At 42.7% G+C, this 21,407-nt stretch overlaps 3 protein-coding genes across 3 annotated transcripts in view; 2 read left to right on the top strand and 1 right to left on the bottom strand.

Annotated features, from left to right (window-relative positions):
- nlrx1 (NLR family member X1) overlaps positions 1–617 on the bottom strand; it is a 29,993-nt gene extending 29,376 nt beyond the window's left edge. The window contains exon 1 of the mRNA XM_082502117.1: positions 156–617. The gene's annotated coding sequence lies outside the window, so the exon portion shown is untranslated. The remainder of the gene's footprint in view (positions 1–155) is intronic.
- LOC309686925 (uncharacterized protein) lies at positions 572–6,717 on the top strand (the record flags this gene model as incomplete). The annotated part of the gene is made up of 4 exons (XM_082501598.1): positions 572–652; positions 1,745–1,799; positions 4,508–5,536; positions 5,730–6,717. The coding sequence occupies 4 exons, from the start codon at positions 572–574 to the stop codon at positions 5,744–5,746; spliced, it is 1,182 nt and encodes a 393-aa protein (XP_082357724.1). The 3' UTR covers positions 5,747–6,717.
- Positions 6,718–7,423: 706 nt separating this feature from the next.
- efhd1 (EF-hand domain family, member D1) overlaps positions 7,424–21,407 on the top strand; it is a 29,200-nt gene continuing 15,216 nt past the window's right edge. The window contains exons 1-2 of the mRNA XM_082502152.1: positions 7,424–8,017; positions 16,403–16,550. Of these exons, the coding sequence (XP_082358278.1) occupies positions 7,734–8,017; positions 16,403–16,550 (432 nt within the window). The 5' untranslated portion in view covers positions 7,424–7,733. The remainder of the gene's footprint in view (positions 8,018–16,402; positions 16,551–21,407) is intronic.

The raw sequence follows: 21,407 nt of genomic DNA, 5'->3' as shown, positions 1-21,407 counted from the left end.
TGATAGCCTTCATATTTATTTAGACATATTTTGGTATTTCTAAGAATATAATAACTCTGCTTAGACTACATATAGCGTCTGCGTCTCTTCTGCAAATGCCACTGTCTCATAGCTAACAATCATGCAAACTACACATAAAATACAATAAGACATACCACCGTCTTATCGTTCGTCTCCCGACCACACGTTGTCCAGGAAAGTAGCTTAACGCATGCAGTATGCCGTTTCCTTTTAGGTTTTCAAATTTTCAAATTTGTCCAGTATCATTAAGGACTTGACACACAGAAACATATGTATCACACCGACTGTCATTCTTCCGCTTCACCGTCGATGAGTTTCATGTTTCAACTTCCGGTAGTGCTGACGACAAGCAGTCCAAAACGTAACTCTTATCCACCTTTCCATAACCTCGATCGAAAACATCAAGGAAGATCAAGGTCGAGGAAATGTGTGTCGGAAAAATCACGAGGGCTAAGAAGTGCAACGTAATAAAAATCTGACCAACTAAAGTACGCAATTTCCCGATTTGCTAGTTTGTACTTAGTAAGTTCACTCGGGAGTCTAGACTTCCATGGGAGGACGCGGGCGTGATGACATCACAGCTCAGCTCCAGCGATTTATTGGAGTGGCTGGAGTTACAATGGAAACACGGGTAACTACTAGAAGTATTTAAAAACATTCATAGATAGATAGCTATTTCTCTATATATCTATATATCTTGTCTTTAGAAAACCTCCTTGCCATTATTCATATTCATGACCATTATTAGTTGTCTTCTAACATTAAAAAAAATCTTTCACTATGTCAACAGGCTTCATACAGTTGAGCAAATCACTAAGTGATTAAAGCACTAACTTTATTTCTCTTAATGAAAACATGCATGTTCAATCATCCAGGTAAGCAAAACCCAAAAAATTAAGTCTAAATTTTAATTCTAATGAAGTCATTTAGCTTCAATCAATTATATAGAACAGGAGTAGTGAAAAATAAGGAGAAAAAAGGGCTTTGTTTTCTGTTGCCTATATTGTAGATGCTGACTTTGCCTCCTAATTGAAACAGCAAATGAGTACGGTCAGGGGTTACAATGGGATTCAGGAGGTGGAGAAACCCTAAAATTGGTTGTATTGGTTGGCTAAGCATGGGGAAAAGAACGCCAGCTGACAAGAATTTCTATTTTGAGCTCCAGTAGGTTTCCTTTTTGTACACAACTGATTTGTGCTGCTGCTGTTCATTGTGGACTTGGATGTCTGAATTTAAAGAGGTGTAAGAAGATGTTTCATGAGCTGTCTTGGCTGATTTCCCTCCCCTACACTGACACTACACTGTTGCTGTCTTTATACTAGACATATAAAGTTGGTATGAAGGTGGAATTGAGTGAATGGATCTAAGCATCATCAAATCAATCTTTGATACCCTTTTTGCAACAAGAACAACAGGAACACTATAGCTGCTGCTGTACACCAACCCAGCACACTATTCTTTACTTTAAATCCATCACAACAACCTAACCTGTTTATCCCAAATCATGTTCAAACTGAACATGATTTTCAAAATATGAAAAAACATAACTAAACTTCATAGTCAGATCCAATATCTGATTTAAAAATGAGAACTTACAAACTTTAAATTTCCAGTTTATTAATTACCACTGAGCAGTCCTTCCTTTAAATATTACCACTCCTCTCCTCTTCCATCTTTCTCCATCTCTGAGTGAAGTTATCTTGTACTCTTTTTCTCTCTCTAGGAAGCAGCTCTACCCGAGCTAGCAAACGCAGAGTGTGACAAACTGCGCAAAAACAGTTTGTGTGTTTGCTGATATTTGCTAAACTGATAGAACCATTGCATTTGAAATTATTTGTCATTTAAAAAAAGGTTACTCCGCTTATGCTCCTTCTGTGGGGCTAGGTAGAAGCTGAAATACTGCAACTACAGATTATGAGCATCTAATTAACACTCATAACATGAGTAGTAATTAGGCCGACACTGAACATGGATTATTTTAGGGGCTTGTTCATACCCATATGAACAAGTATGTCTGCCTCTGAGGAGAAAACAAAACAAAAAACTGACCACAATAATTAGTGGTGACCCTGGAGAAGAAAAAGGTCCCAAATTTGTATTTATTTATTTATTTATTGTCAACTGGTAACGTATGTGAAACATTGGGACAAACCATCTATACTCAGGTTGCCTAGCAAACATGACACTAATGGCGAGGAACATTTACATCATTGTGCTTCACTGTTTGACAGAACTGAAGGTGAAAATATTAATATAAATAATTTTTCTTATTTTTACTAAGATATTTTTCAGTTATTATTTTATTTTCAGTTGTTACATACAGGACAGACATGACTGGGTGTAAATACTATGTGTAAATACTAAATATTGACTATTATTGTGCAACATGTAAGATCGACAGCGCACAGTGTGCTTTGAGGTAGCAGCCCAAAAGAGTGTAGCTTGTATCTGTGAGCACCCGTGTGTACACCTGTGCTTGTATTCAAAAGGTTCCTTCATGTAATGATCTTCTAGGGGGTGTGGGGAGCCATAGCCCCGTCCCCAGGGCATGAAGCAGGTGTGGAGGAGATCCAAGCTCCAGACATCCAGAGACCCCCAGAGCGCAAGAGTCCAATGTGTGTGTGTGTGTGTGTGTATATATATATATATATATATATATATATATATATATGTGTGTGTGTGTGTGTGCGTGTGTGTGTGTGTGTGTGTATATGTGTATATATATGTGTATATGTATTTGGGCTAAGAGTCTCTAACCAAAAATATAAGTGTAGCAAACTCAATGTTTACAAGGCAACAAATGAAAAGTAAATTTTCCATATAGTGACATCATTAAATTCTAAGAAACTAAATCGCTGTGATGGCATTGACATGAATTTAATCAAAAACATAATCAAATGTACTGTGAAACGATTTACCTACTTTTGAAATCTGTCATTACATAATGACTTATTTCCTTGTGAGATGTAGATTGCAAGGGTTGAGCCACATGAAGCTGGAGATAAACATCTCACAAACCAAAGGTCCATCTCTCTACTTCCACAGTCTAAGATACTGCTAGATTGTATCACTAAACTAAAGCCCTGGTTTGACTACAGTAAATTAACACTGAATTTCAGTAAAACAAAATTCATAATATTCAGGAATCTTACAAATTCTATTGCTAGGAAACTGATGATAAATAACATAGAGTTAGAAAAAGTAGCTGAAATAAAATTGTTGGGGGGTGATAATACATCACAACCTGGATACCCCACATTGTCACAGTCCCTCTGTTCTTACCAGTTGACTAGCCGCTCTGTCTTTGCTCTGTTTTGTGGGTGTATTCTGGTTTTAGTGCAGAAGCAGGACTCTCTGGTTTTTCCACACACCTGATTTAGTCATGTACCTGTTCCTGATGTCCTCATTGTGACCTCTTTTTTAAAGGAGTGGCAACTCTTCAGTCCTCCCTGGGTTGTTTTTTTTTTCAATCCAGTGCAATCCAGTTCCAAGCCTTGAGTTAATGTTTTCACCTACCTGTGAGAGAGATATCTGAGTTTTCCCTGTGCTCAGGTTTGCCTGGAGAATCCCCTGTCACAGAGTGGTGAGCAGTCTTTATTTGGATTTGAGACAGACTCTGGGAATTTAACTACTACTCTGATCATTTTAAAATTGTTATTATTCATCATAAACAAAAGCACTCTGACATGGAACCCTGCATGTGAGTCCTACCTGTGCCCAGTTCTTGACATACATTACTTAACAAATGAAATACTGTCTGGAAATGTGTCAAAACACCTATAATACACACACCCATCCAATATATTGTCATGGTCCTAGATCGTTGAACCAGTATTTTGAGTGGGGGCGACCGTGGCTTAGGGGGTTGGGAAGCGTATCTGTAACCGGAAGGTCGCTGGTTCGATCCCCTTGCTCTCTGGCCTTGGGCAAGACACTTCACCAAGACACACACCATCGGCCAGAATGGCAGTCTGTCAGTCTGCCCCAGGACAGCTGTGGCTACAACTGTAGCTACCTCCACCAGTGTGTGAATGCGAGAGTGAATGAATAGTGGAATTGTAAAGCGCTTTGGGTGCCTTGAAAAGCGCTGTATAAATCCAATCCATTATTATTTGTGTTTTGAATGCTGGGTTTCTGGGTTGGTGCTCCCTCTGTTGGTCCCTGGTATTAGTGTTCCCCTGTCTCGTCAGGCTAATCAGGTCCAGCTGTGTCTCCCACCTGTGTGTGCCTGTGTTCCTTGTCGCGTCGTCTGTATTCATCCTCTGTGTTTCTCCGTGAATCTTCTGTGTACTCAGCATTATTTTGTGTTTCACCGTGTCTCTCTGCTCCTCGCCCCGTGTCCTCCTTTTGTGTTAGTTTTCCCAGTTTAGGTTTATGTTCAGTTCTGCACGCACCTTGGTTATTATTCACCGTAAATAAAACTCACTTGCACCTCCGCCACTGTCATCCCGGAGTTTGGCACTTCAGCGCGCCTGGCTGTGGTGAGTATACAGGAAACTGATCGTGTTATTTCTGACTTTGTACTCTGGGGCTGAGTGTTTCGTGACAGGGGATGGCACTCCCAGTGATTTCCCCACTTTACCTGCTCCATGTCTGTCAGTACAACCTGTTCAGCCATCAATTCAGTTAGCTGCTCAGCAGCCATTAGCTCAGTCAGCCTCTCAGCCACCATCACAACTAGCATCATTACAACCTCTATGGCAGTCCATAGAGCAGTCAGTAGCACAGTTAATTGCTCAGTCACAGTCGTCGCTTGCCCCTCTTCAGGAGGCTGTGCCTACCCCGCCCATTTTGGACTGTTTTTCTAGTGCTCACCTTGAGCAGAGAGACAAACATATTAATACTGACATATTTCCTCATGAACTGGCTAGTTTTCAGACTGTTACTTGCTCCAGGGCCTCCCCAGAGGCTGAATTGCAGCCCTCACCTGACTCTGGACCCCTGGAGGCTAAGAAGCCAGTTGAGGACTGCACCTGGCTGTCGCTGCCTGAGCAGGGTCAGTGCTCCGCGCAACTGCAGTCTTCCTTATGTGTGCCAGGGGCCCACGTGCCTACTGGTTTTGCTCTGTGTGTGCCAGAGACCCACAAGCCTGCTGGTTTTGTTTCGTGTGTACCAGAGGCCCACGTGCCTGCTGGTTCTGTGACTGTTTTCTCTGAGGGGTCCGAGGAACTGCCTCAGCCTGCTGCTTTTGCTGGGGGGGCCGAGGAGCCCGTCCAGCCACCACCTGCGGCTCCCACGCCGTCGCCTGCAGCGCCACCACCTGCGGCTCCCACGCTGTTGCCTGCAGCGCCACCACCTGCGGCTCGCACGCCTGGTCCAGCCTCCGTGCCTTCATCCTCGTCTGGTCCAGCCTCCGCGCCTTCATCCACATCCACGCCTGCAGCGTCAGCCTCATCGCCGCCTGCAGCGCATGTGGTGGCTGGACAGGCTCCTCAATCCCCCCAGCCTGCAGCGTCAGCCTCATCCACGCCTGCAGCCTCATCCACAGCGTCAGCATCAGCCTCATCCCTCACAGGTGTACACACGGGTGCTCACACACACAAACTACACCCTTTTTAGCTCCTACCTTAAAGCACACTGTGCGCTGTCGATCTTACGTGCTGCACAATAATGTTTAACACTTAGTATTTACTGTTATATTCCCATAGATCAGCATGATGTTGTTTATCCCTTGTTAAATGCTTGTTTTCTTTTTTCTTTCTCAACAGGTGATCCAGGTGATTGATATATGTATTTTTGTCTGCTTATTTTGTTGGTTTTTGTTTTTTGCCCTTTATCCCCGTCCCTCTTCTCTGCTGTTTTTTTTCCCTCTTTCTTTCTCCCTTTTCTTTTCCTCATTCAAGTCTGTCCCGTATCTAGCAAATGAAAATAAAAAATAAAATAAACAATAAAAGGTGAATCAAATAGACCATTACGGCAAGGCTGGGATGGTCCATTTGGTAAAGTAAATCCGTTGGGCATCTTTCTTTGCCTTTAGACAATAATTCTGATGGCAAAAGAGCCAAACGGGACAGGCAAAAAAAAAAGAGAGAAAAAGCAAGAAAAAGAAAGAAAAATCACCCTCATCCACATCATCCTCGCCTGCAGCAGCATCATCATCAGCATCTTCCTCGCCGGAAGCAGCAGCAGCATCATCATCAGCATCTTCCTCGCCGGAAGCAGCATCATCATCAGCATCATCCTCGCCGGCAGCAGTATCATCATCAGCGTCATCCCCGCCTGCAGCTTCAGCGTCAACTTCGGCCTCGTCTGCAGCTTCACCTGGTCCGGCTTCAGCCTCAGATGCAGCTTCAGCCTCATCCTCCTCCTCATCCTCGCCTGGTACTGCCGCTGGCATGCCGCCATCCGGTCCGTGCCTTCCGCGTGGCCGGCCTCCGGACTTCTGTTGCCGCCACCGCCTTCCGCGTGGCCGGCCTCCTAAACTGTTTGCGTGCCGCCACCGCCTCCCGCGTGGCTGGCCTCCTGAACTGTTTGGGCGCCACCATGACTTCTTCACGGCTGGCCCTCTGGACTGTCTCATCCTGGCCTTCTGTGCTATCGGCCCCCGGGCCGGCCACCTGAGTGTATGTTGTGGACGTTTTGTTTGGGACTCTGGGGCCTCCGTTTTTGGTCCTGGTCCTGGTCTTGCACCAGTCTGCTATTTGGATCCTCCTTCTCACCTCCGCACGACTGCTGCCCCAGTCGCGACATATATATTCTGGAAAAAAGAGCAATAGGAATCAGAAATCCCCTTCAAGTAAACCATTAAATCACCTTTTTATTAAACTAAACATTCTTATATTTAAATACTCATTTTACCTCAGAACTGTACAAATAATTTTTTTTTTAAAAAGCAAACAAATGCCCCACAATATTCATAACTTGTTCAACAAGACCAAATCATCAGGACCTGTGAGGTATCCCTATGTTTAGCAAGCTGATAGTAAGGACTAATAAAATATATCATAGCATTACAGCCACTGGAACTAGTGTAACAATTGTGCAGATGAAGTTAAGAAAAAGTACATCAACACATAACTTTGCAAATTTGTGAACAATAAATTGCATGACTAGAGGAAAGGTTTCTGTCAGTGATTGGTGCAGTCTCTTTGTATTCTAATGATGCATTGTCTTTAGTGTTGTTAATCAAGGTGAGAGTAACACAAGTTCAAAGTATTATGTAGTATTATGTATTTGTCACATAGGTATGATTCCATATAAAACATTAACCAAACATAACTAAGTTTAATAACAAATATAAACAGATTATTTTCACAAGTCACAGTTGGCAATGTGCCCCCGTCGAGACGGCGCATTAGCCCAGGGCACCAAACAGGCTAGGACCGCCTCTGGTGGGCAGCGACGTAGAGAAGACTGTACAAAGGCTCCCCCAGAAGTCTAGATCAGACATAACGCACTTAAACAATAAAGCGGCTTTCCCGGATATTAGCGTCTTCTGAATTACTTCAGTTTAAACCAGCATAATTTTGAGTTGTCTCCTTGTGTTTGCTAAAGCAAGACATAGCAGCCAGCCTAGACATTTGCTAGCATTCATTTAGGGAGCGAGTAATCGGCTCATTTTGCAAACATGTACAAACGCAGAAAAAATTATTCTGAAGTTCAACCGGAAACACTTTTGTGTATCTCGTTAACGGGTGCACGCACTTTAACGGTGGTAGCACTCGCGCTCCATCCTCTCTGACAGCCTCACAAAGTAGGGTTCCATCCTCGTCATGGCATCTGAAGAGCTCGCACGAAAGCTGCAATCGCGGCTTTCTGCTACACAGGAGGCCGTACCGAGGCCCGAGCCCGAACAGAGCCCTGTCCGACCCAAACCGCAGGGGTCAGATGCTGCCTGTGGAGATTCATCATCCGAGCTATCCGCCAAACTGACGCGTAGGCTGGACATCAACGAGGGCAACGCTGCACCACGAGCGACCCGGGTCTTCAACCCTTACACCGAGTTCAAAGAGTTCTCCCGCAAGCAGATTAAGGATATGGAGGGAATGTTCAAGCGGTAAGACTGCACCAATTGTTTGTTTTGTCTCTTTAAACATGGCAGTCACGGCTGTTGTTCTCAGTCGCAGAGAATGGGGGCGAACGAGCGTGCACGGCTGGATCATGAGATTAGCCAAGGTGCAGGCTGGCTGTCATCGTGTCGACTGATTTAGCGCCTCTGTGCAAACACTCTGCACGTTAAACCGGTGTCTTTGTAGTGATGTATCGTGCTCAGATGGAGGACTTCTTAAGGTCAGTGCCGCTCCCTCGGGAGACGACACACTGACGCCGAACATCTCCAAAGATGACATAAATAAACAATGCGCTTTAGGCACAAACACAGTATGCCAGAAAAATTAACGCAATGGAGCTAAAAGCCCGAATTAGACAAAATGACAGGGGATCATTTAGTGTGTGGACCCTTCGGATTTTTTGACATCTTAAAATGACACAGATGGCTCGCTGTGTGTTATCATCCTGTATAATTTAACTCCTATTAAAAAACGTATTTTACCTGTTTTTATGAATCTAGCCTGGCCTACCCCTAGCCTGGGGGTGGATTCGGTTGTTTCCCCCCGCTTTCTTTGGGTTACTTTATTAATTTGTGCCCTGATAATCATATAGGGCAGCACCTAAAATTGGTGTAACTGTCTCATTCTTCTTCAATAACAAATTATCAAAGTATATTAAATAAACTAAAGGTTCGTGCAGTATTGTCTGTAGAGTCTTGTTTATTTTATATTAAAAATGCGATTCATTCTGCTCATGCTACTTTTCTCCTTTGTTCCCCATAGATGGCAAATGACAATAATTGTCACCTATTAGTTTGTAAACTGTTGTTCTAAAGTTTAGAAGTTGGTATTTCTGCAGTGTCATTATGTTTTGAAAACAATAAAGGAGTGGATCTGTCTATGAAGCCTCACACTTACATTACAAATGACCCATGACTGACAAGGCAGTTTGCATTTAGTGGTTGTGACTATAGTCATTTAGTGGTTTATCCATATATTTTCTCCCAGTTCAGGGTCATGAGCCAACTGCTATAGGGCAAGAGGCATGAATTGTCCTAGACAGGTTGTCAGTCTGTCTTATTCTTAACACAAAGAGGCAGAACCACCAATTAATATAACCCCACTAACTACATGTACAGTCCCGATCAAAGGTTTAAGACCATTTGAAAAATGGCAAAGAAATCATATTTTTTATGGTCAGTGTTGGGGAGTAATAGAATACATGTACCGGTGTTACGTATTTAAAATACAAAATATGAGTAACTGTATTCTGTTACATTTACCGCTTAAATTGTATTTAAGCGGTAACTGTAACGGAATACAGTTACTATGTTGAAATAAACTGAATACACAGGGGTCTTTTCCTGTTTCATATGTTAGGTTATCGCCTCTTTATCCCCTCTCTAATTTTTGTAATTCCATGCATTGCTGAAAACCCAAACAAAACACGCAATAAGAGGCACTAATGTAAGCGTTCTGTTAATGTTGGTGGTATCAGTTACACAATGAACCCAGAGCCAGCACAACAGAGCTATCAGTGCACGGGCAGGAATGCATTTCTTACTTTAAAATTCCGACACCACTTCACATTTAAAGAAGAAAGGAATGGGCAAAATCTGACCGTGATAACTATACAGTACTTACTGTACAATAAACAAAGACAAGACAAAGTGGGTTGTGCAATAAGTATTGAATACCAGGTTCAAGTTATTTTCAGGATATTGTAGACAATGCATAGACAATGCAAAATGTGCAAATATAGTATAATTTAGATGTGTGTTCAGTAACTATGTGACTGAGTGTGCAAATAAGCATATTGTTCCCAGGTCCAGTTTATAGTGGATTTGTGAGTCTTTTGGTGAGTATTTTAAGGTTTTTGTAAAGGTGTATGTGTATATCAGTCCTTTGGTGGTAGTGAGTTGAGGGCTCTGACTGCTTGGGGGAAGATGCTCTTGCAGTGTCTGGTCGTTATGGTTTAAATGCTGCGAAACTGTCTGTCAGATGGAAAGAGGGAGAACATGTGAGGGGGTGGAAAGTGTCCCTTTCTATGCTGTTCGCACGTCGGATGATGTGTTTGTCGTAGAGTTGGGTGGGAGAGGGCCTCCAGTGATCCTCTCTGCTGTCCTCACTATCCGCTGCAGAGACTGCTTTTCAGTGAGGGTGCAGTTCCCGTACCAGATAGTGATGTAGCAGCAGATGGTTTCTCAATGGTTTCCTGGTAAAATGATGTGAGATCAGGGAGACTGGCCTTCTTCAGTGGCCTGTCAGTTAGGAAGTCCAAGATCCAATTGCAGAGAGTGGTGTTTATTCCTAGTAGGTCCAACTTCTTTACCAGCTTCTGGGCAATGTTGGGGAGTAACGGAATACATGTACCGGTGTTACGTATTTAAAATACAAAATATGAGTAACTGTATTCTGGTACAGTTACAGTTTAAAAGGGTAGTATTCAGAATACAGTTACTTTGTTGAAATAAATGGATTACACGGCGGTCTTTCCTGTTTCATATGTTAGGCTGTCCCCTCTCTATTTTTGGTAATTCACCGCCGATGGAAACCCAAACAAAACACGCATTAAGAGGCTCTAATGCCTGTGTCTCAATCTCGCGACCCACGTCACCTCTACTGCGGCCCACATAAATGACGTGAAGAAATATTTTTAAAATAAAATAAATAAATATTTTTATTAATTTGAAAAATTATTTAATATGAAGGCAATAGGCAGAGTGTTACAGGCATAGCCCTAAAAAATGTAGCCTCGTGGGCAGTGTAGTCCCTGCTGCAGAGAGAATGGACTGCCATACCTGTTATGTGTCTGTGAGCGCGAGGGAGGGAGAAAAAGGAGAGTCGAAATGAGTACAAGTTGTCACTGACCAGAAACAGGAGAGGGAAGCATGTAAATATAATAACAGCCACTGCAGCCAAAAAGAGTGCCTGATGAGCCCAGTTGCAAGTAAGCTATTAAGACTCGACTGTACACTGTGTTTGTGTTTTCCTCTGAAACAATAAGTTCCATTGGAGCAGCCTTTCAATGCCGCTCTCTGTCTCTCGCTAGCAAAGTTGAGCCAGACAACAAAGTAAAGCTACTTTTCAGCTATGAGCCGACATGGAACCCGACATATTAGCCAGAGGTCTTTACTAAGGTTTGGAGCTGCGGACCTGTTTTATATACGTGTGGAATAGTTTTCTGTACGAGATCACTGCAAAAAGTGCAGCCTTACCTAATGTCCACCCTACTGTTACTCATTTATATTAAGATTTAATCTAGCTGGTATTGGTATGGCGAGTATCCTTCAGTAATAGTAATAAATCACAAAGCAATAGTACATTCATGTAGTTGTAAAAAGCTTGATAATATATTAAGTAATCCAAAGTATTCAGAATACATTACGTAACAGAATACGTTACAAAATACATTTTGCGGCATGTATTCTGTAATCTGTAGTGGAATACATTTTAAAAGTAACCTTCCCAACACTGCTTCTGGGGAATGACTGTGTTGAATGTTGAGCTGAAGTCAATAAACAGCATTCTGACATAACTGTCCTTTTTGTCGAGATGGGAGAGAGAAAGGTGAAGAGCAGACGAGATGGCATCATATATGGAGCGGTTTGGGCAGTAAGCAAACTGTAGCGGGTACAGATTCGGTGGAAGCTGAATTTTCATGTGCCTCAATACCAGCCTCTCAAAGCACTTTGTGATGATAGGCGTAAGTGCCATCGGCCGGTAGTCATTGAGGCAGGACACAGTGGACTTCTTTGGCACTGGGATGATTTTCATGGTTTTAAGGCATGCAGGTACCACAGCTGAGTCCAGTGATGTATTTAGGATGTCCATGAAGAAGCTGGTCAGCACACTCCCGAAACACCCGACCAGATATGTTTTCTCTAATGGGGAAAAAATTTAACATTGATAAACCTGGTGGTTTCCAACATTACTGGCATGACAAGCAGATCCCACCTGAGATGTTTTCTGCACGCCACAGTGGAGCGGTGTATGGCTGTTATTCATGTGATTTTTCTTCCTCCATACAAGTGTAAGGGATACTCCAAGTTTTGAACTGCCAGCATCATTGCTATGGTGAGAGCAAGAACCTACAGTATCTCACAAAAGTGAGTACACCCCTCACATTTTTGTAAATATTTTACTATATCTTTTCATGGGACAACATTGAATATATGACACTTTGATACAATGTAAAGTAGTCAGTGTACAGCTTGTATAACAGTGTAAATTTGATATCACCTTAAAATAACTCAACATACAGCTATTAATGTCTAAACCACTGGCAACAAAAGTGAGTACACCCCTAAATGAAAATGTCCAAACTGTATCAAAGTATCAATATTTTGTGTGTTCACCAATATTTTCTAACACTGCCTTAACTCTGTTGGGCATGGAGTTCACTAGAGCTTCACAGGTTGCCACTGGAATCCTCTTTCACTCCTCCATGTTGACATGATGGAGCTAGTGGATGGTTAGAGACCTTGCACTCCTCTACCTTCCATTTGAGGATACCGCACAGATGCTCAGTAGGGTTTAAGTATGGAGACATGCTTGGCCAGTCAAGTACCTTTACCCGAAGTTTATTTAGTAAGGAACTGGTCTTTTTGAAGGTGTGTTTGGGGTTGTTATCATATTGGAATACTGCCCTGTGGCTCAGTTTCTGAGGGGAGGGGATCATGCTCTGCTTCAGTATGTCACAGTACATGTTGGCATTCATGGTTCCCTCAATTAACTGTAGGTCCCAAGTGCCGGCAGCACTCATGCAGCCCCAAACAATGACATCCCACCACTATGCTTGACTGTAGGCAAGACACACTTGTCTTTGTACTCCTCACCTGGTTGCCGCCACACATCCTTGACACCATCTGAACCAAATACGTTTGTCTTGGTCTCATCAGAACACAGGTAATCCATGTCCTTAGTCTGCTTGTCTCAAGCAAACTGTTCGCGGGCTTTAGTGCATTAGCTTTAGAAGAGGCTACCTTCTGGGACGACAGCGCTTTGATGCAGTGTGCAGCATATGGTCTGAGCACTGACAGGCTGACCCTCCATGCCTTCAACCTCTGCAGCAATGCTGGCAGCACTCATACATCTATTTTCAAAAGACTACCTCTGGATATGACATTGAGCACGTGCACTCAACTTCTTTGGTTAACCATGGCGAGTTCTTGGCCACTGTGCTGCAGCTCAGTTTCAGGGGGTTGGCAATATTCTTATAGCCTAGGCCAGTGGTTCTCAAACTTTGGTACGCGTATCACTCGTTGTACTTGGGCTACTTGTAGTGGTATGCGGGAAATCTTAATTTGTTTTATTTAAAATTAAATAACATACAAAAAGGTATGCAAAGACGACACGAGAATTCCCGAGGCTCTTCTGGGAGCCGGAGTCGACCAGAAAACATCTCCCGAGTGTGAGTCGGGCAGCCTTTCCTTATTCCTTTGTTTCCCTGGGCATTAAAACTGCAAGGTGGCAGACAGCGCTGTGCTGCAGCACCAAAACGCTGGTAAAAATACAGTCCTTTTCCGTGGTGCCGCCATGCCTCGATCCCAGCCACCATCGATGAGTCGGGGGCCCCCAGGAGAATCAGTGGGGGCACGGAGATGCCGTCGGTGAGTTGGGGACTATCGCCTGGATGCCAAAGCTCCTATTAGCCTGGAGAATGTGATCCCCTTCTTCTGCGAGTGAGCGGTAATCCGTGGCCAGCAGCGGGGAGTTGGCACTGGAGCTGGCAACTGTCAGAGGAAGAGATGAGTGAAGAGGAATCCGCCGTCATCCGTTTCTAGCAAGGACAGAATGCTCTCCATGAGCTCGAGAGAAGTGCCATCACCCAGGCCAGAGAGAGAGAGGAGTTTCTCAGCCCTCTGCATCGGAGAGGAAGTAGCACTGCAGTAGCAGTGCCTTGAAAGTGGTGTAATTTCCTTGGTTGGGGGGATCCGGGAGGAGGGTCATCACACGGCGGCTGGACAGTGGATCCAGCGAAGCCACCACCCCTCAAATAATTTGGGGTCCTTAGGGGCTAAGTAAAGCGCTATACAAATACAGGCCATTTACCATTTATTTTACCAAATTATTATGCAAATAGGATTTTAGTGTTATAAACTTTATATAAACTTTACATTTTTTGTTTTCAGTTAAACTCATATTGTGTATACACACAGGGCTCCTTGAATCACTGATATCAATCTCAGACACCTGCCATAATTAGTTTGTCATGTGAGCCCAATTAAAGGAAAAAATCACATTATTAAGCTGTTAAGATGTTTCACGTTATTAAGCATGCCACAGGTTTAAAAAAATATGGGAATAGAAAAAGAACCTGTCTGTTCCAGAAAAGTGTCAAATAGTGCAATGCCTTGGAGAAGGTATGAAAACATGAGAGATTTCACAAAAATGTAAGCATGATCATCTTACTGTGAAGAAATTTGTGGCTGATTCAGAGCACAGATGAGTTTGCATAGATAAAGGCATAATGAGGAAGGTTTTTGCCAGACAAATTCATCAGATTAAGAGAGCAGCTGTTAAAATGTCATTACAAAGCAGCAAACAGATATTTAAAGCTGCTAGTGCCTTTTGGAGTCCCATGAACCTCAAGGTGTAGGATCCTCCAGAGGCTTGCAATTGTGCAACCAATGCTCACAAGCAGAAACGGTTGCAGTGTCCCAAAAATACATGAAGATTAATTTTCAATTTTCAACAACCGCTTGTATAAGCTAGCAGCTTATGCAGCTGATGTTAAGGTAAAGTGTCCTAAAAGTCACACTTTTTCTCTGACAAACAGTTTAATTACATTGTCATACTGTGTGAGTCTATCAATGTTCAATGCACTTCAGTTCCATTAATGCTGGCCAACAGCAGCAAAAATAGCAGCACTTACAGACAGAAAAATTCAAGATATCCTCAGCAACCAACCGTCACTATCACTTTCATCAGACAGAAGTAATCTTCACTGATTCATCGATTCTTATTTTTACAGCCTCTTCCAGAGTTAAAAAACAAAAACCCTGGATACCTGGCATATTGATAGCTAAAGTAAACAGGCTACACTCACTACAGATGAACAGCAGCCAGAGTTTTTGAGGTGACTCAAAAAACCTAAAATAATGCAAAAATATTTAACTGGCACATATTAGTTTTATCTGGATTTATTGCTAAGCATTGATATTAATTCAAATAATTTAATATTACTGGTCTCTCATGACTAAAACACATTTGTCCCATAGCAGCCACTGCAGCTTGGTTCATACACTTGAATTAGGAAGGGTAAGATAACAGAACTCAGTTAACTGTAATCTACTGATGTAACAGATGTAACAGGGAGATTTTACACACTGTCATTCAAGAAAAGTGATAACATTAGAAACCTGAAATTTTATATAATTCATATTAAGTTTGTCTCATACATTTTACAGATGCAGATTTTTCTACAGATTTACACAGATGCCAATGTAAGGATACGCTTTTGAGAAAGTGTAAGGACATTGCTCCTTTTTATCCTTCAAGCTTGCACTTTAGCTTGCAGCACCAGTGGTAGAATGGATACGGCATTTTTAGAATAATTAACTGTTGATATTGTCTTGGATCAGATGGCCTCAATCCCAAACAGAGCTACTGCTGATGATGCACTGTATGAGCAGAGCAGCATCTGGAGAAGCTCTTGGTGCTAGGCAGCATGGTGATGCAGATGTTAGAAATGCCATCCTGGTTTGAACTAAAGCTGAGGCTCCTGTACCTGCATGGGTTTGCTTCAGGTACACCGGCTACCTCTCAAACTCTGAAGACATGCACTTGTGACTCTAAACTGGCTGTGGTACAAATGTGACTTGTGGTCAATAAGGCTGGAAAATTGCTATTTAGAGGTAAGTATATTATAGGTAGGCCCCAAAAAGTTGATTTTGTTCATCTGGATGTAGCGTAGAATCAACGGAATCAACTTTTTGGGATTTCCTTACCTGGAGGATTGAGCATAGATGAAGAAATTATAGGCAGGTGTTTTTCAAGTACCATTACAGTAGCTTGTTAAATGTTTATTTTTAAACAATTTTTAAGCTGTATTCTTTACAATGAGAATGAGACTGCTGTCACATAACAAAGTAAACACTGGATTAAAGAGATCAAAAATATATTCACAGCTTTATAAAATCTGTGGTTGGTGCATCCCTAACATACTGCTGCTTTTATTCACCAGTGCTGTTACTAGTTGACTGACTTTGAGGATTTTCTTTTTAATTTTCCTTTTCAAAAATTGTTAAACGTTAGGTGCAGATATGTTTTAAGCTGATTGCATTGAACATTTTTACATATGGAAACATAATGACTGTGTGAATTAAATGTGGTGCCTTCATACTCCCAGCTGACTGAATCTGACATTGTGTGGGTTTCATGGCTTGTAGGTATGACACTGGGAAAGATGGCTTCATCGACCTGATGGAGCTAAAGCTGATGATGGAGAAGCTGGGAGCTCCACAGACTCACCTGGGCCTGAAAAATATGATCAAAGAAGTGGATGAAGACTTTGATGGCAAACTAAGCTTCAGGGAGGTGAGGAAGTAGTGCAAACACTTTGGGAATTGCTCCAAACAGCCACATTTCAGATAGAAAAGCTGACCCATCACAAAGAGATGTAGCAACTAGTCTTGGTTGTTGTGTCCTTGGGCAAGACACTTCACCCGTTGCCTACTGGTGGTGGTCAGAGGGCCCGGTGGCGCCAGTGTCCGGCAGCCTCGCCTCTGTCAGTGCGCCCCAGGGTGGCTGTGGCTACAATGTAGCTTGTCATCACCAGTGTGTGAATGGGTGGATGACTGGATATGTAAAGCGCTTTGGGGTCCTTAGGGACTAGTAAAGCGCTATATAAATACAGGCCATTTACCATTTAACTAGGAATTTCTTTTTTTTCTACTAATTTCTTAGTAGAATAAACAAGGGGGGGAAAAGTTTAAAAGTAGTTTAAAACTAAGAAACACTCAGATTTTAATGGACAATGCCAAAAACTAATAGCAAAGGCATTTAAAATCGTTAATCAAATTCTTCTTAAGTGTGTGATACCTCGTATCGTGCATTATGAACATTGCACCTTATACTCAATTCAATTTTATTTATATAGCGCCAAATCACAACAACAGTCTCCTCAAGGCGCTTCATATTGTAAGGTAGACCCTACAATAATACATACAGAGGAAACCAAACAATCAAATGACCCCCTATGAGCAAGCACTTTGGCCACAGTGGGAAGGAAAAACTCCCTTTTAACAGGAAGAAACCTCCGGCAGAACCAGGCTCAGGGAGGGGCGGACCATCTGCTGCGACCGGTAGGGGTGAGAGAAGGAAGACAGGATAGAAGACATGCTGTGGAAGAGAAACAGAGATTAATAACAAGTTTCATTCAATGCAGAGGTCTATTAACACATAGTGAGTGAGAAAGGAGACTGGAAAGGAAAAACTCAATGCATCATGGGGAGTCCCCCAGCAGCCTACGCCTATTGCAGCATAACTAAGGGAGGATTCAAGGTCACCTGGTCCAGCCCTTTTTGCTTTACCAAAAAGGAAAGATTTAAGCTTAATCTTAAAAGTAGAGATAGTGTCTGTCTCCCGAATCCAAACTGGAAGCTGGTTCCACAGAAGAGGGGCCTGAAAACTGAAGGCTCTGCCTCCCATTCTACTTTTAAATACTCTAGGAACAACAAGTAAGCCTGCAGTGTGAGAGCGAAGTGCTCTAATAGGGTGATATGGTACTACAAGGTCATTAAGATAAGATGGGGCCTGATTATTTAAGACCTTGTATGTGAGGAGCAGGATTTTGAATTCAATTCTGGATTTAATAGGAAGCCAATGAAGGGAAGCCAGTAGAGGAGAAATATGCTCTCTCTTTCTAGTCCCTGTCAGCACTCTTGCTGCAGCATTTTGGATTAACTGAAGGCTTTTCAGTGAGTTTTTTGGACATCCTGATAATAATGAATTACAGTAGTCCAGCCTAGAAGTACTAAATGCATTACCTAGTTCGTCAGCGTCATTCTGAGATAGGATATTTCTACTTATAGAGATGTTGCGCAAATGGAAGAAAGCAGTCCTACATATTTGTTTAATATGTCCATTGAAGGACATGTCCTGGTCAAAAATGACTCCAAGGTTCCTCACAGCGTTACTGGAGGCCAAGGTAATGCCATCCAGAGTAAGAATCTGGTTAGAGACCATATTTCTAAGATTTTCAGGGCCGAGTACAATAATCTCAGTTTTATTTGAATTAAGAAGCAAAAAGTTAGCGGCCATCCAGGTCTTTATGTCTTTAAGACATTCCTGCAATTTAACTAATTGGTGTGTGTTATCTTACTTCATGGACAGATAGAGCTGGGTGTCATCAGCATAGCAGTGAAAATGTATACTATGTCTTCTGATGATACTGCCTAAGGGAAGCTTGTATAATGTAAACAGAATTGGTCCTAGCACTGAACCCTGTGGAACACCATAATTAACCTCAGTGTGTGAAGAGGACTCTCCATTTACATGTACAAATTGGGGTCTATTATGTAGATATGATACAAACCACTGCAGCACAGTACCTGTAATACCTACAGCATGTTCTAATCGCTCTAATAGAATATTATGGTCAACAGTATTTAACCCTGCACTGAGGTCTAGCAGGACAAGCACAGAGATGAGTCCACTGTCAGAGGCCATAAGAAGATCATTTGTAACCTTCACTAAAGCTGTTTCTGTGCTGTGATGAGCTCTGAAACCTGACTGAAACTCTTCAAATAAACCATTCCTCTGCAGATGATCTGTTAGCTGTTTGACAACTACTCTTTCAAGAATTTTTGATATGAAAGGAAGGCTAGAGACGGGCCTATAATTAGCTAAGACAGTTGGGTCTAGGGATGGCTTTTTAAGTAAGGGTTTAACTACTGCCGGCCTGAAGGCCTGTGGTACATAGCTGATTATTAGAGATTGAAGCATTAATTAATGGCAGGACTTCTTTGAGCAGTTTTGTAGGAATGGGGTCTATAAGACACGTTGATGGTTTGGTGGAAGTAATTATTGAAGTTAACTCAGAAAGATCGATTGGAGAAAAAGAGTCTAAATATCAATGGTACTAAAGGTAGCTGTAGATACATCTGTGAGATGATTATGGGTAATTTTTTTCTCTAATGATTAAAATTTTAACAACAACAATGAAGAAAAACACTTAAACTGATTTTTAATTTATGAAAACATGTTATTACAAAAGATGTTCACATATTACCGTATTTTCACGACCATAAGGCGCACTTAAAAGTCTTAGATTTTCTTCAAAAAGTACGGCGCGCCCTATAGCGCAGTGCGCCCTGTGTGTTGTAAGGAGGACGTAGTAGAGAACACCATGAGAACGCTAAAGGGTGAAGTGTGGGCGCAACCCTGAAAATGGCAAAGAGACACGCTTACGAAGCACAGTTTAAACTGAAGGCCATCAGCTACGCGGAGGAACATGGAAATCGAGCAGAATTTAAGATTAACGAATCGATGGTTCGCAAATGGAGGAAGCTAGAAAACAAGCTCCGGCAGGTCAAGAAAACGCAGCTGAGTTTCCGCGGACATAAGGCGAGGTGGCCCGAGTTGGAGGAAAGACTCGAGCGGTGGATCATCGAGCAAAGAACGAGCGGGAGAAGCGTTTCGACGGTCACCATTCGGCTAAAAGCAGTTTCACTTTCACTTTTTATGAAACGGTGCCATTTTTCCATCCGGACCAGGACTACGGTAGCGCAGCAACTTCCAGCGGATTATAAGGAAAAGCTGGCCATCTTCCGCTCCTACTGCAGTAAACACATCGGCGACAAACACATCCAGCCCAGCCACATCACAAACATGGACGAGGTCCCGCTCACTTTTGACATCCCGGTGAGTCACACTGTGGAGAAGAAGGGGACCAGCACGGTAGCGATACGCACAACGGGGCACGAAAAATCTTCTTTTACTGTTGTGCTTGGCTGCCATGCTAATGGACAGAAACTGCCGCCTATGGTGATTTTTAAGCGAAAGACTTTGCCTAAAGAGAAGTTTCCAGCAGGAATCATCATTAAGGCAAATGAAAAGGGCTGGATGGATGAGGAAATGATGAAAGAGTGGCTGAGGGAGGTGTATGTAAGGAGACCAGGTGGGTTTTTTTTTCCACGCATCACCATCGCTCTTAATCTGTGACTCTATGCGTGCCCATCTCACAGCCGATGTGAAAAAACTAGTGAAACAAATGAACTGTGAGCTTGCTGTCATTCAGGAGGCCTGACAAAGGAACTCCAACCGCTGGACATCGGTGTGAACCGCCCGTTCAAAGTAAGGCTGCGAGCGGCCTGGGAGCGATGGATGACCGATGGAGACCACAGTTTCACCAAGAGTGGAAGGCAGCGCCGGCCGAGTTACGCCACAATTTGCCAATGGATTGTAGATGCTTGGGCTAACATGTCTGCTGGCACTGTTGTTCGAGCTTTCGCAAAAGCCGGCATCATTTCCGAGGAGCCGCACGGCACCGAAAGTGACTCTGACAGTGAAGAAAGTGAACCTGGCATGTTTGATGGAGATTTAGCGCAGCTGTTCAATTCAGACACAGAGGATGAGGACTTCCATGGGTTTGATGATAAAAATGTGAGTACCAAACTTTGTTTTGCTCCCGCTTTATTTTTAAATACGCATACGGTACTTGTATGCGCCCTATAATCCAGTGCGCCTTATGTGTGTGTTAAATACAGTAATGGCACACATAACTGAGACCGTGCCTTTTAATACAGTGCGTCTTATGGTCGTGAAAATACGGTACTGAAATATGACAAATGAGCATCTAAATAAATAAAGCACAACTGAAAGGTGTGGCACATTGTGCTGTGCATTACTAAAATTGCACTTATCTATAAAACTAAGCAGTTTCCAGGCCATCTGGTAGATGTAATCTTACCTGCATGTTCTGGGTCTACCCCAGGTTCTCCTACCAATAGGACATGCCCTGCCGGAACACCTTACCCAGGAAGCGACAGCCTCACTGGCGCCATATCTAGATTAAACGACTGGTTTGTCTGGAAATGACTAGTGACACCAGTACGATTAGCTGTATAGTCGATTGTGTGGGTAATTCTTCAAAAAAAATCAAAAAACAATCATTTTTAGGCATGTAAATAAAGTTAAATTATTTTTGCTGTTCAATACCTCAGAAAGTTCAACTTACGACTTCCGGTGTCATGGTGGCGAGAGTAGCAGCATAAACAGGAGCTCCTGCATCGATAGCTAAAATAATCCGCAATTCAAGAATATAATCCATTAAAAGCGACTTTCCCCTCAAGAATAATGAGCGGAGATAAAAATAAGAAGGGACAAGCCCCAGGCCGAAGCTTAGAAATGCGACTTGAGAGTAAGACAAATGAAACATGCTCCAAGCAAGAG

This window comes from Aulonocara stuartgranti (genome assembly GCF_965226115.1).
Source record: "Aulonocara stuartgranti genome assembly, chromosome: 14".
Lineage (NCBI taxonomy): Eukaryota > Metazoa > Chordata > Actinopteri > Cichliformes > Cichlidae > Aulonocara > Aulonocara stuartgranti.
The sequence above is the reverse complement of the archived record's forward strand: the minus strand, read 5'-3'. Positions and strand labels throughout refer to the sequence as shown.